This window comes from Tenrec ecaudatus, chromosome 12, assembly GCF_050624435.1.
Source record: "Tenrec ecaudatus isolate mTenEca1 chromosome 12, mTenEca1.hap1, whole genome shotgun sequence".
Taxonomy (NCBI): Eukaryota; Metazoa; Chordata; class Mammalia; order Afrosoricida; family Tenrecidae; genus Tenrec; species Tenrec ecaudatus.
The window spans coordinates 23,426,258-23,439,427 of NC_134541.1; the positions used below are offsets into that span (position 1 = coordinate 23,426,258).

At 45.3% G+C, this 13,170-nt stretch overlaps 1 protein-coding gene across 2 annotated transcripts in view; it reads right to left on the reverse strand.

Annotated features, from left to right (window-relative positions):
• The window catches only part of DHX35 (DEAH-box helicase 35), an 84,401-nt gene that overhangs the window by 56,169 nt on the left and 15,062 nt on the right, over window positions 1-13,170 (reverse strand). The window contains exons 4-6 of one of the 2 annotated variants that reach the window (XM_075528752.1): window positions 10,368-10,445; window positions 4,070-4,174; window positions 1,210-1,271 (exon numbers count right to left, since the gene is read on the reverse strand). In XM_075528752.1, coding sequence (XP_075384867.1) covers window positions 1,210-1,271; window positions 4,070-4,174; window positions 10,368-10,445 — 245 coding nt within the window. Of the gene's footprint in view, window positions 1-1,209; window positions 1,272-4,069; window positions 4,175-10,350; window positions 10,446-13,170 lie in introns of both variants that reach the window. The other variant, XM_075528753.1, reaches the window with a different exon arrangement.

The window sequence follows — 13,170 nt, forward strand, 5'->3', positions numbered from 1 at the left end:
CCACCAACAAGTCAATGGGAACACGCACACAGCTGAACACTAACAAGTCAACCCAAGAATCATTCTTCATGTTCGCGACAATGTGAGAACTTGAAGATATTAAGCTGAGCAAAATAAGTCAGTCACAAAAAGCCTGGCATGTGATGATCTCACGTACACAAAAAGCCAAGCAAAGGCACTGTATTGAGACCAAAACATACTCGTGGTTACTATGGGCAAGAGGGAATGGAAAAGCGAGAGGTAACATTGAGGGGAATCACATTCATTGTGGGAAGGGTTGCACAGCCAATCCGTACCATTGTTGTCAATAACTCTAGCCCTGTAGAGAGGTAAGCTGGCAAAAGCTGTATGGTGTATTTATAACAATGTTCAAAAAATCATAATAGGAAAGCTAAGTAACTCCACCGTGAAACTGTTACTCATAAACGAATAAAAACAGTGCCCTTAACAGATGTACAATCATGCCTGATTCAATCGGTGTATGGATCGTGATAAGAGCTGTACGAACCCCCAATAAAATGATTTAAAACAAACAAAAAAACAGCGGCCTTAACACATCTTAGGGAAGAATGTATCATTGCTACTGCTAACGAGTGTTGCACACCATCACTGTCTTCCAGTAAGACTTGACATCGGACCCCAAGTTACAGTATGACCCCACATAACCCCACAAAGCATATAAAAATCAGAACAAGCCCAACCCCCTGAAGAGTGTTAGGACGAAGCAGGTGATCACAGCTGCATGACCTGTACCAGGGACCCAAGGGACATCCTTTCCCAGAGGACTGAAAAGCTTGGGAGGTGGGGGGGGGGAGGGGGGAGAGAACTTCCAAGATAAAGCTGCACAAGGCAGGGAAAGTGATCAGTTTTGGGGTTGCGTATACAAACATTTCACAGAACACTGTTGCGCTCATCTGTTCTGGGACTCCTAGGTCCCAGGCAATCCTGGGCTTTAAAAGGGCCAAGATTTTACAAACCCCGTTCATGACCATTTCAAGAGTGAAGGACATTTGACTGTGCCTATTAATGCCTGCAAATGCCTTGTTACCTCAGCTCTGAAGAAAACAGCAAAGGCGGCAAGAGCCAAGGTGAACGAGCATTTGGATCGCCCAGGGGCAGCTAAATACAGACGCAGATAGATCCCAGCTAGACCACAGCCACTCGTGTACTCTGACTACATGGGCGCTATTGTCACAGGAAAAAGCTTACCTGTACTTGGTTAGCAAAGGGTCAACCATCATCTCCCTGACCAGCATCCCATCAGTCAGAAACTGAAAAATAAAAACACGAAGTTTCAGAAATAATCCATTCACCCCGATTTTAATTATTTTTTTAAAGGTTCAGGTAAAACTAACATGCTTACAACCACATCACAAGCAAACACTCCTTTCCTTTTGGGGAAATTCCTTACAAGGACTGTGAGGCCGTGCACGGACGTTTTAGCACTAGAATTGGTCACCAACAAAACCTCAAGCAAAGGTTCCTGCTGAGGCTCGAAAATCTCTCTGCAGAACTTTCTCCTGCATGGATTTTCTGAACACCATTCAGGTCTCTGGACCGCCACCTCTGGCACTCTGGATGAAGAGGCAGTAAAGTCTGACAGCCATTCTTCAAGCTCCCAGAGACTGCAGCCTTGCAGCTCTTGAGGTTACTAGCCCCAACTCCAAATGGTATTGTTTTAGGGAAACTGCAGGCAGAATAAGTGCTGAGCCCGATCAGCCATTTCAACCACAGCAGCTGCTCCACAGAGGAAAGGTGTGGCAGCCTGCCTGTGTAGTCTGACAGCCTAGGAAATGTCATGGAACAGATCTCTTGAGGGTCAGAATCAGCTCCAAGGCGACAGGTTCGGGTTGGGTTGTGGCTAAGAACGTGTGCTGTGGTCTCAAAGGTTCAGGCCTCACACCCCGGCTCTACCCTCTGCTAGCTGTCTGAGCGTGAGACAAGTTACGCTCTTGTCCTTTCGGAGCCCGAGCTCTCATCTGTAAAACGGAGGTACTGAAAGACTGACCTCACAGGGCTACTGTGAGAAGGAAGGGAGATCGTACAGGAAAGTGTTGAGGACCGGCCTAGCACCAGAGCGGTCCACGAGCATCAGCTCTTGTTACTGACGATGAATGGGGGGGTTCTAAAATGCTCGAGAAACACCTGGAGGTTGCTACTCTCCCTGAAAACACACCTCAGCCGTTGGGCAAAGCTACATGGCAACTCATGTGTTACATACTTCACTGGTTGCCCTGTTTTTACTTTAAGAGCAGGCTGCATTTCCATCCTGTGTCCTTGGTAACTGGTACCAGCTGTCACATAGAAAGAGAAAAGTGAGATCAGACCCCTGCCACCAGGGCAGAGACCCTAGTCAAGGCCTGACCTCCCTGAGATTACAAGCAAATGCAATGCAAAAGCTTTTGCTGGACAACTCAGCAAGCATCAGTGGACAGCCTAGTCAACAGAAACCGACTTGGAACTGAGCTCGTTTAAACAGCCTTGGCAGCATAAGGTCATTCAAGACATTTTGCTACTAGGGTCCCAGTTCATGCACGCACAGGTTTATTCCAAACGAAACGTGCTTAAACCTATCTCTGCAACGAGTGGAGGGCTGTAGTTAAGCTCGCTCAGTAATAAACTTGTCTTAATCGCATTAAGAAGCTTAAAAAAAAAAGACACCTCAAAATATCGGCTTCCAAGAGGATCAGCTGGGCCAGCTGAGTTCAAGGCTGAGAGTCCAGCTCAGAAGGTTCCCACGGAGCTGTCTTTTGGGATTCTCAAGGTATCATTATCGTGATAGACTTTCTCAAAGGACATCGGACAATCGTAGGGTTTATTAAACAGTTTTTTAGTATTAAGAAAATTAAAAACTGCACATGGTGACAAAAATGCCAGGAAAATTACACCAAGGAATTTTCCACCAAGACAGCGAGCCTGCTCAGTTTGAGGGTGAAGAGGAAACCGTACTTGCCACCTACAGCCCTGACACGGCCTCGTCACACTCCTGTGCTGCCCCTCACACTCCACAGACGCTGTGAAATGGACGTCGCTGGGGTCCCTCCAGAGTGCCCAAATGCAGATCCATGTCTATAGAGATGGTAGGTCTGGAAACAATAGCTTCCCGTTTTCCTGTTGTGTAAGTTTCTACAACTATGTAGCAATGACATCTGATTTACCATCATCTAAGAGAATATTCCCTTTCCTTGCAAAATTAATGTCAAAAGTAACGACACAGCTCAGTGCTTTCCATTTTCCTGTGCTGCAAACTGCAAGGTAAGTGTGACTCCCGTGAGCAGAGGCCCTCTCATCCTAGCACTTCCACTCAGGGCTTTACACGTCCATCTGATTAGACCTGGATTCCAGCGCTGCGGCGCCCAGAGGACAGCCCAGTGAGCCCATTAGTCACCCATCAGTGTAGATCCTATCATTTTAATATTAGCAACTAGGACAAAGGACATCTATTACCATGTAAATATGAGAGCAATCTAGCTAGTATAAATAGCAGCTGTGAATCCTATACTTACTCAGTTTATACTGCACCCTGTCAGATAGCTAAGTAAATCAATGCGGAGCCTTGGTGGCACAGTGGGTACATGTTTGGCTGCTAACCTCCCGATCAACATTTCGCAACCACCAGAAACCACCAGCCATTCAGTGGGAGAAAGATAAGGCGGTCTATTCCCATGAAGATTATAATCTCTGAAATCCACAGGGTCAGTTCTACCTTGTCCTATAGGGTTACCAAGTGTAAGTGAACCAGTGGAGAAACCTAAGGCCCATGAGGAGAGATGGCCTCAAGGCCTGGTCCTACACCAAGGAGAATATACCCTGGGCAAGTCATTCCCAGCCCTTTCCTCTGTAGAACCAAGGGCTCAACCTGACGGTACAGGTCCTCTCTGGGATAGGATTCAAAAAGTCCTTAAAAAGGCTGTGAACACCCAACCAGAGTGAATTCCCTGTGGCCAGGGCGGTATCAGATACCTTCTGCCACGAGATGAGTGTTATACACAGCAACAATTGCTGCTTTAGTTGTCTTTAGTTTAAACCATTTTTCTAATGTCCAACAGGTGCAGCACCAGTGATTCACCTTAATTCTCGTAGCCAGCGGGTCGGTGCAGTCGTCAAAGCGGATGCAGTAGCCCACCTCGTGGCCCAGCACCGCACCTCTTTCCTCCGCAACTCTCCCTGCAACCTTGGGGGAGAAAGAGCATGCTGAAATTACTGCCCAGAGCACGCGCACACTACAGCACAGCTAAAGGTCAGTTATGTTTTTAAAGGTCTTTGAACACAGTGGAAAATAAGGGCGGGAAAGGGAGCAGATTTTATTAGAGAGCAAGTGTGATAACCTTTACAATTTATGAATTAATATAGTTGTGGATCTTCATTCTATCATGGATTTTGAGGCAACTTCACAAGAACATACAAAATATAAATGACATCAGGTAAAGATGTTACAGACCCAATCAAGAGAATGACATATGACACCTGAGAAGCAAAACCAATGAGAAAATCAAGAGTTATTTAGGCCAAGCCATGCACCCAGCGCAGTTTCCTGGTGGCCATCGCAAAAAGGGAAGCAAGATTTAACCTGCAGCTGAAGAAAGAGACATGAACCGAGGATGACTTAAGCAGATGACTTCATATCTCAAGCTCAAGCATCTTCCACTGAACAACGAGGGCAGAACACGAACGATCACATAATACGAGGGCAAGCGCATTTTCTATTTAAGGGCACAAGGATGATTCTTCCAGACCCAGATAACTGAAAACAACTGTAGTCTGGTGGCCCAGTCACCAAAATCATAGAGCGGCAGAAAGAGGACCAGAATGCAGGTTTCCAAAAAGGAAGGGCGCAGGGCCTGTGGGGTGCAGTGTTAGACGAGTGAACGAGTTTGAGACCACGAGTGGCACAGGGGGATGCTCAGAGACATTGCACACTGACACAACTGTTCTGGCCTCAAGGCCACAGACCAGAAGCGCAGCAGCTCCCTGACATCAGCTGCCCACACTGGACACGTGGGAGCTACTTGCCCTGTGTTTGAGAGACACAAGAACAGATGAGGATGAGAAGCAGCTCGGTCTAAGCACTTCCGATTACAGATCTGACTGGCCAAAATGACCAATCATGCAGCAGCAGCTGGCCTACAACTCAAATGAGACTGCATAATCTTTCAAATCATCTTATGAACCAGAAAACCAGCCTTCGGCTGCCCGACGCCTGGAGGCAGTATTTCCCAGTAACCAGCATTTCACCAGGAAAGCTTTGTCCCTTCAAGCATGGCACTTTCAACCTTACAGACTGTCACACCGCACAACCTGGAAAGGACACAATATACAATGTGTGCCTAGAGGCACGAGGAGCGTGTGGGGAACACGGCTTATGAAAAGGAGCATCAGTGAGCCCATCCTGCCCCTAAAAACAGAATCATTTTACAAGTCTGTGCGACCGAATTTAACTTCTCTGTGAGCCATTGGTACACATTTGCCATGAAATATATGTATTTCACTTCCAAGCTAGTATTTTTTTAACTTTTTATCATTTAGAAGCATACCACTTTATTTTGCAAAAAGCCATATTCTACTACATTAGAGATTTTTACCTCTACTGTTTAAACCTTACTCCCTATAACTTCATCAGTTTCACAGGAGAAAGATGATCTTTGGACAGGTACAAACACAAACAGGAGCTGTGGACCAAGCTGTCACACACATGAAATCCGCAGAGCCTATAAGGTGGGCAGGATGCCCTCCTTTTGACAAACGAGGGCCCTGAAATCGCAGAGGCTTTGGGGCTTGTCCTGAATCACAGGTCACACCAGGGCCCTGTCTTGCAGTCAAACTCAGGCCATGTAAGTCCAACGAAGCACACTCATCGCTCACTGTCCGGCGCAGAGCTCAAGCAAAGCTGGTACGGTCTGTCCTGAGCGTTTGAGGCTTTTCAGACGTTCACCTGAACACAAAGTTCTCTCTGAGATGTAAAATTTCAAACTTGAGAGCTCGATTAATACCACATGCCTGATTTATACCCTATCCTTCCAAGAGGTGGCTGTGATTTGGTGGAAGTTGTCCAGGGATACAAATTTGGAGGTAAACGTACAGTGGTTCAGAACTGGGACACCAAGCCACAAACAGGGCCAACAGCTCTCATTTCTCAGTAACTGATTCATGTTTCAGTGGCCATAAAAGACTAGCTCTAACAGTGTGGGCCTGGTTTTTGTGCTCATGAGACTTGTAAAATGTTTAGCAATTATTTCTAACTTGAAGACCTCGAGAAAATGTTCTTTGGGGAGGGGGGGAAATTACACAATAGTTAAAACTCAGCCCAGAACAAAGGTAACTGAGGGAAGCAGAATTCATTTCTGGTCCAGATAGAGAGGGAAAAATAAAGGCATTTTTGTCTCCACTTTCCTCTAAAGGTGAATTGAAAACAACCAACAGAATTAAAACACATTCTGAACAAACACCTCCACTCTCAGTGAAAGAAAGCAAACAGCCACAAGCCCAGATAATATCGTAGGATGCCGAGCTGACAAACACCGCCACGTGTGGTTGCAGCAGGGACCGAGGCCTCCTGACAAGGCAGGCCACCCTGGCTTCCTTAACATAAGTGCCACCGTGCTAAAGAGCCGGGCAACAATCCTGGTATTAGGAAGGTAAGTTGGGCGAGGCAGTGTGTTCAGGCCCAGGAGACATAAAAACGTCCCCGTGGAAACCCACTTTGACAGCAAAGAATCACAGAAGAAGGAAGGTGAAGGAGAAGGCAGTCAGGTCATTTCTATTGTTTAAAAGCCCAAACTCCACACAGAGAACATAGGTAGGAAAGGAGGGATGTAGCAATGGTCAAATCCCAAGTCAGAGAGCCCAAAGAGTTTCCTCCTGAGCCATAAAGGTTGCTCAGAGTGGCCATCTAAGACACAGCCACTGTCTCTTCCCATCCTGAGTGAAGAAAAGTAGAGAAGTCATAGACTTAAGGGAGCAATTAGTCCAAAAGACTTAAAGGACTACATGAACCGCAACCTACTAAGAAGAAACCCTCCAGATTATGGCCCTGCACAGCCTTCTGACCTAGAACTGAGGTCATCCCAGCGACCACCTATCTGCTAAACAGACAGGCCCGTAAAATGTGCAGTAACACCTGAGGCGAAGGCATGCCTTAGAAAAATCAGTTATACGAGATTAAAAGGAAAACATCTGCCCAAAAGTAAAGACAAGAAGGCAGGATGAGAAGGGGTAAAACTCCAGAGAAAGGGAAATGGGGAACCCAGGGCGGAAATGGGGTGAGGGATGGCGCACAGTGGGGAGCCCAACCAAGGCCCTGGGACACTTTATGAACAAACTGTCAAGGGAGAAACTAAGTTGCTCTGTAAATTGTTTTCTATTGAAAGAAAGTAAGATAGACACAGAGAAAAAGGCAAAAAACAAGCCCTCTCATCACCGGCCCTCCTCTCCCACCCAGGGGAGGATGCTGAGCAGGGGAGCGAGAGGCCTGGGGAGGGCTGTGCGTTACGGAGAGCAGCAGCGCTGCCCATCCTCACAACTCTGCCAGAGGTAGTGGCCCCGTTCACGGTCCCAACACAAAGCGGGGAAAGGAAGAGAGAAGCAGGAGTGGAAAACTCATAGCGAGAGGCCAAGCGTTTGAGTGTCATCAGATGCAGGGAGGGGAGAAAGGAGAGTCATTGCTGGGGGTCTGCGTTTCTGTGGTGACAGCTACACAGCATGAACATCACCACGGTCACCAAATGATACACACACAATGACTGAACGAGCCAATGTTCTGTTACTTAAATAGAAACCTCACAAGTATTACCCCAAAGAAATAAAAGCAGAATTTGGCCAAAGAAACCAGAAACTTCAGCTAAGAACTCACGGAAGGAAGAGGTACAGAATCCAAGGAGAACTGAGAAGGCGCCCAGTCCCGAGGTCAGGCCAGAAGCCAATCCAGAAGCTGTCCAACTCTCACAGCTTAGACTGCAGTCTGGAGGCTGTTTCCACAACTGAGATCAGTCCAAAAAATGCACAGGATGGAGACAAGTCGGTTACAGCGCGGAAAGGAACTTGTCCAGAGGGCCAGGTAAGGAAGAACTTCAAAGCAAGACGGATTAGCTGTTCCCTTCTCTCTGCAAGCAGTTCTCAACCTGTGGGTCACGACCCCTTTGGGGCTGGAACCACCCTTTCACAGGGGTCTTCTGATTCATCACAGTAGCAAAATGACAGTGATGAAGTGGCAGCGTAAATAATGTTATGGCTGGGGGTTACCACCACATGAGGAGCTGTCTGAAAGGGTCGCGGCATGAGGAAGGTTGAGAACCACTGGTGCAGAGAAAGAGAGGAATGCAGCCCCAACTGCAGGGCAGCACGAAGGCCTTCAGAGGAGCGGGGAGAGGATTTACAAAGTGCTACCTTGTTCCATCCTCAATATTCTCTTCTCTTTTAAAAAAGGAAGCCCAAAAGAAACTGAAGGAATTATCAGACTCCAATACAAACAAACAGACCAGAATAGAATAAACACTGCCAAAAAGTAGCAGGGAAGAGGTGGACAGGCCTAAACCAATTCTACAAAACAAACTGGAGAGAGGAGGAGGAAAAGATGGCGCATGCACTTAGTCTTGGAAAAGAGATAAAGGCAATGAATCAGAAAAGAATGCCAAGATGTAATAGAGGAAAAACTTGCCTGATATAAAAATAGATTTGAATCTAAACACTGGCGATTTTCCCCTAGTTAGGAAAAAGGACCATCAGCATCAAGACGTACCCTGGTGAAAGAACAGGGAAAGGGGGGTGGGGTGTGTATGCGTGTTTTAACAGACCCATGACCTCAGTCTACACAGTGGCCCACCATATGCCAAAACATATCACACAATCTCTAAGGAAGAATATTTAGTCGTTGCTGTTGGGGATCTTTTCTGTCTTGTTCTGATTTGTGTTTTACAGGATTTTCTGTCTGTGAAATCCAGGACAGGTAAATCTACAGAGACAGGAACTGGATTGATAATTCCCTAGGTAGGGGCGTGGCAAGGGAGGATTGTGGGAAATGCGGAGCTAACAACAGTGAGCACGGAAAAAGGGTTCTGGAATTGTGGTGATGATCGCGCAACTCTTCTTAGTGTGATTAAGGGTTACATGATATGTAAAGCGTATGCCAATAAAACCACTTAAAAACGTATAGCAACGAAGTCGTCTTTCAAATACAGCGACCACAATAAAATATTCTTAAACCTGTTTTAAGAAACTATGGAATGGTAAAATCAGGAAAAACATCAAACTCATTTTAAATAGAATTAAAGTTAAACAGCGGAAGGAATTACAATTAAAGAAAAGGAAGCAAATGTGATATATCTTAAAGGAAAAATGACAGTACCAGTAACAAATATGAGGAGGGGAGGGAAGGTGGTAAGAATGAACATGCCAATTTCCTCTTACTTCATCTCAGGAAACTAAAGTTCAAATATATAGCTTCAAAAGTAAAGTTTTTAGTAACCTTCTAATACTCAGATGTAAACACATTTTGTGGTGAATAAACATGTATCCCTATTTTACCTCAGTGTCTCCTTTTGTTGAATGGTGAAATATTAGGGGAGGTGTTTGTTTATTCAGCTTATTTTTACCTTTTTTGTCCTTTATTACTTCAAGGATCTAGAATGTCTAGGTATCATTATTAAAATAGATAATAGAATTAACTTTATGACTCATGTTAGAGTTCATCTTTATTATTTCTTGCATGCTAGACACACATACAGGCAGGCCTCCTTTTCCTGAGCTTCATTGGAAGATCTGTGCCAGGCAAGCCTATCAGCCCCATTTTCCCGACAGCAGAAGCTCCCTTCCTGCCTCTGTGTCACCCTCTGGTAATTCTCATCATGTTCTATTGCACAACTGGAAGACAACGGTATAGAGGAAACAAGGCTTTATATGCACTGCGAAAACCAAACACCCGTGTAACTCGATTTACTGCGGTCCTGGCGCCATCGCAGAGGTCTAGAACCCAATCTGCAGTATTCTCAGAGGCATGCCCGGGCTAAGCTTTGATTTTGGTTTTGTTTTTTTGGAAAAAAGCTTTATTTTTCTTTTAATCATTTTATTAGGGGCTCATACAACTCTTATCACAATCCATACGTACATCAATTGTGTAAAGCACATTTGTAGATTCATTGCCCTCATCATTCTCAAAACATGTGCTCTGCACTTAAGCCCCTGGCACCAGCTCATTTTCCCCTCCCTCCCCGCTGAGCCCCCTCCTTCATGAGCCCTCCATGATTTATAAATTATTCTTTTGTCGTATCTTGCCCTGTCCGACGTCTCCCTCCCCCGCCTCCCCCGCTTTTCTGTGCAGCAGTGACTGAATAGGATGCGGAGGGAGAGCCTTCACACCTCAGAAGGAAACTCACTGTAACGGCAGCCACTCTTCGAGGCTGCGTCACTCCGACCACTCTGCCTTCGGCTGTCCAGCCCGCTTCTGCAAGGTACTGTAGAGAAAACCACAGGTCAGTACACGGCCCGCCGTCCTCCTTGAATGCCGTCTCCCCCAAGACACCCGCTTTGGGTTAAAATTGCTTTCAACAGACAGGAAATGACAGGTGGCTTTGCCCCAGTGAGCAGTTTAAGAAATCATTTCACAGATGAGGAATCTGAGCCCGAGCAGTTTTAGGCAATTTCTGCAAGTTCACACCAGAAACGATAAGCAGCCCTTGCTCCACAGTACTGCAAAAGGCCCAGGGACTGAGCTGCTCTAAGGAGCACAATGGTTAAGTACTTGGCTGCGAACAGAAAGGCCCGTGGTTCTGGCCCACCGAGGCTCCACAGGGTAAAGTCCTGGGGTCCTGCTTGGGTAAAGATGGCACACTTGGAAACCCCACGGGGCACGTCTACACTGTCCTGCAGGGTTGCTACAGGTCAGAAACAATACACTGGACACAGCATGGCGTGGCAGGGGTGATTTAAGTTGCCTTGAAGAACAAGCCACTCTAGATGGGGCACTCATGACAAAAGAATGTATAGTTCCTGACAGCTCAGGTAAATATGAACCATACAGAAGAAAGATTTGGTTCTAATTAAATAAAAGTATTTCCTTCATATTAACATATATAATAATAGGTATTAGGGTATACACAATTTTACTATACTTGCCTACAGTAAATTAGCTTATATAGGCATTTAAAAATATAAAATGGCTAAGAGTGGTTACTATAGTTCCACCATTTCTGCAATGTCTAAGTTGTTTAACAATAAATGCATAGTACTTCTGTAACAGGAAAAATAAAATAGGATTAAAAATGCTGTCGTCTGTTGCTTATTTGAGATACACAGGAAGGATACACCAGGCACTAAGGATGCTGGGTGTCTGTCTACAGGGTGTGGGCGGCAGGCAGAGGCAGAAAGACAGAGGGAAGGAGCTGGGGGCAGGGGATGAGGAGGGAGGGACACTGCTCTGAGCCGGGCTTTGTGTGTCGCTGACTCTTTGACCACAGCCATGCTTCACATGCAAGTACTTGTCACACACCCAGAAAACAAACACGAAAAGTCAACCAGGATGTGGAGGGAACCCAAAATGAAACACACGCACTAACCAGGAAAAGATGAGTAACACAACCACACAAAAGGGGAGAGAGGAGAGAATGAACGTGCAGAACAGTGGGAAACAGTTCACTGCATCCTGACTGGGAGCTGTCAGCCTAAAGACTTCTTCTAAATGCCGGAACGTGGTGAGTAAACACATTTCTCATGGGGACGGGGTCAGCAATCCTGAAAATGAATTTCTGAAACAAATGTGTGCGCCTACTTGACCGGAACAAATAATAAATCAGTGTGCTGCAGGTAATGGGAACCGTGTCTCTCACTGTGGGAGCAAAGTCACCAATAAGCCCTAAGGGGTGGATTGGAGTTAGAAGCACCAGCAAAAACTCTTGGTTATGAATACAAATACATAAATAAAGATGCCTTCATATGTGTGGGGTAGTAGTCATCAACATATACCCTAAGTCTAAAGTATAGCACCAACGAAACACACAACTTTCCTCTAGTTCTTTAATGCTTCCTCCCCCCACTATCATGACCCCAGTTCTACCTTACAGACCAGACCATGTACACTGGTACAGATAAGAGCTCTCAACATACAGAATCCAGAGTGGATAAACCCCTCAAGAACAATATTGGGAGTAGCGATACCATGAAGGTAGGGGAAAGGTGAAGGGAGTAGGGGGAGAAAAGGGAACCAATCACAATCTCCCCCCAACAGGGGTATAAACAACAGAAACATGAGCGAAGGGAGACAGCATACAGTGTAAGGAATTAGAACAATAATAATTTATAATTTATGAAGAATTCACAAGGGTGGAAGAGTCCGGGAGAGGGAAAAAAGAAGAGCTAATACCAAGGGCTCAAGTACAAAGTGTTTTGAAAAAGATGACGGCAACATATGTACAATTGTGTTATAAGAGCTGTAAGAGCCCCCAATGAAATGACTAGTTATATATATATATCCGAAATCTGATCACAGAAAGGCCTAGAAACAGTAACGTCTTGGTAGCGTGAACACCCTAGTACCAGGATCTTGATTTCTAACCAACAGCCTCTCATAGAGGAACCAAGACTTCTTGCAGAAAATTATCCCAGGCTGGAAAATACAAGATGAGTGTGGTACAAGGACGTGTTCAAAAAAACAGATGATGTTCCCAAAGCAGCAACAACAACACTCACAAGTACCAACCGGAAGTAGCACCTAATGGTCAGAACTGCAACAAACTGAACAACAAAATAAATTATGGAAGCAGTAGATTAGTTTTTAGCCCAACACATTTGGACATGTGTATTTTAAAATAAATATTTGTGATCCCATAGCAATATATATTAAAAAGAGATCATTCTTCCTTACAAAACTCACAGCCATCAGCTGATTCCAATTCATATGGACCCTAGAGAAAAGTTTATTAAATAAAACATAACTTTTGAGAGTTCTACTTAATAAAGGCAGAGGGTGAGGAAACAGTTTTTTAATTATTAATAGGCAAATACCTTGATAATTATTACACACAAGATCCACTAGAGGATGCTAAAGTCAGGAGGCAAAAATTTAAGGAGAAACCAAGTGTCTGTCGTCTCCAAATACCAACCCCCAAGGAAGGGAAGAAAGCAACTTTACGGAAGGCTAATGTCACCAGTGTGGAGACACTGTTTCTGTGGTATTCTTCCCCA